The 6,559-nt window shown below is 50.9% G+C and overlaps 1 protein-coding gene across 10 annotated transcripts in view; it reads right to left on the bottom strand.

Moving 5' to 3' along the window:
• Positions 1-211: 211 nt before the first annotated feature.
• The window catches only part of TMEM8B (transmembrane protein 8B), a 25,494-nt gene continuing 19,146 nt past the window's right edge, over positions 212-6,559 (bottom strand). For 8 of the 10 annotated variants that reach the window (XM_061132334.1, XM_061132335.1, XM_061132331.1 and 5 more), the window contains 3 exons: positions 1,624-1,770; positions 1,375-1,491; positions 212-1,066 (listed from right to left, as the gene is read on the bottom strand). In XM_061132334.1, coding sequence (XP_060988317.1) covers positions 593-1,066; positions 1,375-1,491; positions 1,624-1,770 — 738 coding nt within the window. In that variant the 3' untranslated portion in view covers positions 212-592. Of the gene's footprint in view, positions 1,071-1,374; positions 1,492-1,623; positions 1,771-5,967; positions 6,553-6,559 lie in introns of those variants that run through there. The other 2 variants (XM_061132328.1, XM_061132330.1) reach the window with 2 other exon arrangements.

The raw sequence follows: 6,559 nt of genomic DNA, 5'->3' as shown, positions 1-6,559 counted from the left end.
CATCTCATCACGTACACACACACACACACTCCCAACTCTGTCCTCCAAGCTGCCGCAGCCTGACACAACAGGGCGACAGCCTCAGGCAGCTGCTCCAGCAGCTCACGCCAGCTGGCTGCCTCACCCGTGCCCGTCTCCTCAGGGTCCACCTTCCCCTCCTCTTCCCCTCACCCTTGCCCACAGGAAGAAGGGCAGCACGGAACCAGGAAATTCTTCATTGGAGACACACCAGACTCCACTGTATCGCGTCAGGATCCCAGCGCCCCTAGCCCAGCCCCCGCCCTGTCGGTCCTGCACCCCCTCGCAGGGCCGCACGGCCCTGACCCTGCTCCCGGGAAGGAAGCTAAGGCCAGGGAGGCTGAGCGGCCGGGAGACGTGGGGACTCAGCTCCCCGAGACGGACTCCATCTCCTTAGGGTCAAGGCTGTGTCCTGCCAGGGCTCTGTCTCCACGTCCTCAGCAGGTTCCACACCCTGGGCAGGACCCTCGGTCCTGAGGGGGTTCGGGGGCCCTGCACAGGCTCCAGTCCTGAAGATGCTGGAGGCCTCGCGGCCCTCAGGAGGTTGCCAGGTCCCCGGAAGAGTTCCATGTCCTTAAGAAAGACTCCATGTCCTCAAGAAACACAACTTGTCTCTTAGCCCTGAGCGGACTCCATGCTCCCAGGAGGAACCCCAGGAAGGGCTCTGTGCCCTGAGGAAGGGTTCCAGTCCTCCCAGGGCCGGCCCGAAGCCCCTCTCAGCTGGCACAGATGCTGCTGACAGTGGCCCCTCCCGGGCCCACAAGGCCCAGCTCCTCCTGCTCATTGATGCACAGCTGGTACCCGCAGCCCCGAGCCCGGGCTCCGGAGGGGACCCTGCGGTCAGTCTTGGCACGAGGGGGCAGCAGGAAGCCCACACTGCCGGCGATGAGCATGTGCCAGATGCTGTGAATGTAGAAGTAGTTGTCTCGGGTCTCCACGAAAGCATACAGCAGGATGGCACTGCCCGCGATGAGGCTGCCCGGGCACAGGCAGAACAGCCAGCGGCGCCACGTGGGCGGGTAGCAGTGCCGGCGGCGGACGCTACGCACTGTCTGGGGGAGGCAGAGGAGGGGGCTCAGGAGCGACCCCGGAACCCGGCCAGAGCCGGGCGCTCTGGGGGAGGTAGAGGGGGGCGCTCAGGAGCGACCCTGGAACCCAGGCCAGAGCCGGGCGCCCTCAGGCGTCCCCGAGCCCTGGCGGTGACCCTCGGCATCTGCCGAGGCTGGAGTTCGGCCCTGTGAGCAGCACAGTGATGACACCAAGGTCCGAGCCCACCGTAAACTGGAAAGCAGGTACCCAAGTACCTGTCTCCAAGTCCTGCTGGGACCTCCCCTCCCCCAGCCCTCCCAGCCTTACCCAGGCTGTGGCCAAGATCCCCAGAGCAAAGAGACTCGGTCCAAGCAGGTTCCAGAGTCCATGCCGGTCAAGCTGCAGAGCCATGGACAGCAGCATCGCCCCCAGCAAGTATAGCACCTAGAGAAAGAGGTCTCCAGGGGCTGCGCCAGGGTGGTGAGGGTGCTTGGCCATGCCCCCGGGAGAGGTCGGGAAGTGAATTTAAAGTAGATTTGGGCAATGGTTGTTCCCCCGGGCCCTCTCCAGACTGACCTGCTTGACCACAGGCTGTAAGCGAGCCATGGCAATGACAGTGACCCACACGGACATTAGGGAGCCCAGGAAGTCACAGAACTGCAGCACGTCATAGTCCATGATGCAGAAAACCACAATGCCAGGCTGGTCACAGGCATGGTAGAACTGGAGGAAGAAAGGACAAGCATTGAGAGAACCCAGGGCAGAGGCCAGTCTACAAAGCTGGAGAAGCAGGCCGTGGGGTGGGATGCTCTTGTCAGAAGAGCAGAGGGACAGGGTCCCAGCTGAGCAGCACTGGGAAATGCCTGACTCCCCAGCCCTGAGAGTGCGGTAAAGAGGCCCAGTCCGTGTTCTACTCTGCATGTACCTGGCAGCCCTGAACCTCGGCCTCACCCTCCTAATCTTCCTGCTTCTGGAATGTCCTGTGAGAGCACCAGGCCTGGGGGGGGGGGGGGGGGGGGGCGGGGGGCGGGCAGGACTCTCAAGTTCAAGCCAGTCCTTGCCTCTATCTCTCCTTGTGCTCACATGGGGTCCCACATGTAATCCTCAGCCTGACCCAAGCTCTGGGGCTAGACTCTGACCTCTTGGCCAATCCAAACCCCAAGCCTCATTTGATAGCTCAGACTCTTGAGTTACGTTGCACTTTCAGATCTTGGACTACCTGGTCCTCTGCATCCCTTCCCACCCAATAACATGGAGGAGGAGGCAGTAATAAAAAGGGCAGTCTCTAAAGCCGTGGAGAAGGGCATGGCACTTTGCACCGTGGGGAAGGGGCAGTGTGCACCTACCCTACACTGTGGAAACAGAGCAGAGAATACAGTGCTGAGGAGTTTGAGAGGGGAGCGTGCCGGGGACACAAGCAGAGCTGGAATGAGCTCTCTAGTATTCTAGGACTGACCTATGACTGATCCAAGTACACCAAAAGGTCAAAGAGATTGTTTAAGTTGCAGAAAACCCATAGGGCTAGAGTTACAGCTTCAGGGTGAGGTGAACAACATCATCTACATTTCACCAGGCCACTGTCACCTCTCAATGTCCAAAAGGCCATCAGTAAAGTCCACCACTGACTCCATCATGCAGCACAATTTGTTAGAGGAACAAGCCAATAACTTGTGGCAGCTCACTTCATTAAAACTCCTCAACCTGAAGAAGACAGCGTCTTGTCATCATATATTCTAGGCATATATATGTCTCTTCTACCTGCAGTGCTTCAGCCTGCTTTGTTATTCATGGAGCAGAATCCATTATCGATTGCCATGGCACCCATTCATTGCCATCTCTAACCAGGAGACACAATTTATAGTAAATAAGGTTAAGCAAACTTCACTGGTGTAACCATTTACCCATCACCTAGAAGCAACTGGCTGTACCAAATATTGGAATGAGCTACAACATTCAAAAAACTAAGATCATAGCATTGGTCCCATCACTTCATGGCAAATAGATGGGGAAACAATGGAAACAGTGACAGACTTTATTTTCTTGGGCTCCAAAATCACTGCAGATGGTGACTGCAGCCATGAAATTAAAAGATGTTTGCTCCTTGGAAGAAAAGCTGTGGCCAATCTAGACAGCATATTAAAAAGCAGAGACATTACTTTGCCGACAAAGGTCCATCTAGTCAAAGCTATGGTTTTCCAGTAGTCATGTATGGATGTGAGAGTTGGACCATAAAGATAGTTGAGTCCCGAAGAATTGATGCTTTTGAACTGTGGTGTTGAAGACTCTTGAGAGTCCCTTGGACAGCAAGAGATCAAACCAGTCAACCCTAAAGATCAGTCCTGAATATTCGTGGGAAGGACTGATGCTGAAGCTGAAATGCCAATAGCCTGGCCACCTGATGCAAAGAACTGACTCATTGTAAAAGACCCTGATGCTGGGAAAGATTGAAGGCAGGAGGAGAAGGGGACGACAGAGGATGAGATGGTTGGATGGCATCACTGACTCAATGGACATGAGTTTGAGCAAGCTCCGGGAGTTGATGATGGACAGGGAGGCCTGGTGTGCTGCAGTCCATGGGATCACAAAGAGTTGGACACGACTGAGCGACTGAACTGAACTGAAGGCTGGGTTATGTATGGTGGCACCAAGGAGAGACTACCCTGAAAGTCTGGAATATTCTCCTATATGTTTGGCGCACAGTATGTGCTCAATAAATGTTAGTCATCTTATACTTTATATCATGTGTATTCATGGGATAATATCCCCACACTAACAGACTTTCCCCTATACAAAAAATATATATATATATTTATATAGCACTACTGTTGTCTCACAGAAAATTGTGGACTAATTTTTAGGTTAGTATTCCTTTTGCATTACCAATAAAAAGAAGGGGTAGAAATAACACAGAAAGACTGGGAGATTTAAGAAAACAAATTCAGACTACAAACTGGCTTCCATTAGTATAATCTAATTTGACATCTTCCTCAATTTTGGCCATTTCTTTACTTATAAGGTAATTTTGGAAAATTATCCTAAATTGTTCTTTTCTGTGGAATTTTATATTTTTATAACATAACTATATAGCTCATCTAATGCTCCAAATAGAGTATCCTGGCACTACAGAATTTTAAATTGGAGATGCAAATATATTCAATCTGTACGAAGACTGGAATATTTGTACTCAGGATAGACTGAATCTTACTGCTGTTCTCTTATTTTCTGCTTCTGTTTCCTCTTGGAAACATCATGGCATTTTGTAAAGGGCCTCTGAGAATGCCTGTGCTGATGTGAGGAATAGAAGAGGGGGTGGAATAATGAGGAGGTGGGCTTTCAGCCAGGATCTCAGTCATCAGCAAGGAAGGCTGCGGGGACCCCAGAATGCCAGCTCTGTCTGGGTCTCACGGGATCCAGTTATGAGGTCTCTAGTACCGGAAAGGACACGTGGCTTGGGCTTGAGTGAGAGATGTACAACCTCCATGTCTGATACATTTCCCCTGTCCTTTCTGATACGAGGCTTGGTTATAATTTCTGACTTTTGGCTGGCTCTCCTTCAATAAGAACTACTAACCTGAGGTCATTAGTATCTCCACATACTCCTGGACTTCTGAGAAGCTAAATTCAGGCTGGGAATGTATGCACGCGTGCTCATTGCCTGGGGCAAGGAGAGCCCTACAGCTCAGTGATGACATGAGAGGGACCAGAAGGCAGGCTGAGTGACAAGTCCGGTTCCTCCGCTCAGCTCAGGCCTTAACCAGAGTATTTAAACTTTCCTCATCTGCAAAAAAGGGAGGATAATCATAATAGCAATACTTCTCCATTGTTACAGTGCTATGGGAAGGATTCGATGAGCAGTGTCTGACACACAGCATGTATCAGCAGATGCGGTTTTTCTGTTATTGTTATCTGAACTATCAGCTACATACAAAATCAAGTGCTGGGTTTGTAGGCTGTTTTTGTTGTTGTTGTTGTTGTTTAACACATTTACATTTTTAATTTTAAACAAAGCTACTGGATAACAAAGCTACTGTCTGCTCCCAGGCCCTGGACAAGAATCAACACACTACTCCCAGGTATAGACTGTCCTGGATTTAAAGACGGGAGAAGACTGCCGCCTCTGGTGCTGGTGCTGACACCTGCAGTAGGACCTTACACGGAGACTGCTGAGAAATGAAGTCTACACTAAATAAAGAACAGGAAAGAGGGACAACAAGGATCCTGCCTGGGAAAACAGAATCACAAGTAGCTCTACACTTTGGCACAAGTGGGAAAAGAACAGGACTTTAGGCAACCCCTGAGAGCCAGTATCTTCTCCGTGATCATTTGCTTACTGCCTTATTTACAAAAGTGGAGGCACTGTACGTGGGACCAGGCACTTTTGGCTCTGAGAGTGTTCCTTCTGGGGGAAGGTCTTTTCTTTTCAGGATGATATGCCACCAAACCCAGATGATGAGGAGTCATCTGGTACTGAACACCCTGGAGCCAATTTTCAGGATGCCTTGTGAAGTGCAGGAGACTGGATAAACTCTCCTCACGTGCTCTAGGCTCCGGACTCACTTAGATGTTCTTACTACTTGTGAACCACATTATATCTGCACACAACTAAGAATATACTGGTGAAACTGCTGTTGCTAGAGGATTTGGTGAGCAACAGTATAAAGGGCATTTGGCAATAAAAAAAGAGAAAGGAGAATACTGAAAATAAAAGTATAATGGAGCATTGTCAGGACAGGTCTAAGGGGGGGCATTCAGACAAAACTGGGGTGTACTGTTCTCACACAGCTTAAGGGGCCAAGGTCTCACTGCATGGCACAGTTACAACCACTGTTCCTCACCCGTGGAGAAGTATCCGGGGCCTTAGAACACGACCCGCCCCCCGCCCCGCCCCGTCCCCACTTCCTCCTAAGATGACAGGTAGAATTCTTGTGATTTGGACAGAGGTCTGATCTATTAATCTCTAGAGAAGGGAATGGCAATCCACTCCAGTATTCTTGCCTGGAGAATTCCATGGACAGAGAAGCCCGGCAGGCTACAGACCATGCGGTCGCAAAGAATCGGACACGACTGAGTGATTAACACACTGATCTATTAATACTGGACACAACAGGGAGGCATGTACTGGTTTCTGTGATATCCTTGTTCCTAAGAAATGTGGAAGTCTGAATCCATCTAAGACGTTTGCAGTGCTCATAGGCAGGCACGGACATCACAAGATGCCAAGAGCCCACGGCTGAGGTGAACAGATCCCGAGATGTAAGCACCTCAGGGGAACTGTGTAGACACAATTCCATATTGTAGGTCAGAGCTTCTTGGCCAGCGTGTTGAAGTAAAGGTCTCCTCAGCCCTTAGAGTGGACAGGTAGGGTGCGGGACGCTGAAGACCCCATGCTGCCTGCAGTGGCTGTTATCTTAAGTCGCAAACAGCCTTGTTCATTTATTCCCATGTGTCTTCTAAAAATTATCGTGTTCTATGCATGCCATGATAGGAAGCGGTGGGGAAGCCCTGCTGTAGA

The sequence above is a fragment of the Dama dama genome, chromosome 29 (genome assembly GCF_033118175.1).
Source record: "Dama dama isolate Ldn47 chromosome 29, ASM3311817v1, whole genome shotgun sequence".
NCBI classification, from domain to species: domain Eukaryota; kingdom Metazoa; phylum Chordata; class Mammalia; order Artiodactyla; family Cervidae; genus Dama; species Dama dama.
The sequence above is the reverse complement of the archived record's forward strand: the minus strand, read 5'-3'. Positions and strand labels throughout refer to the sequence as shown.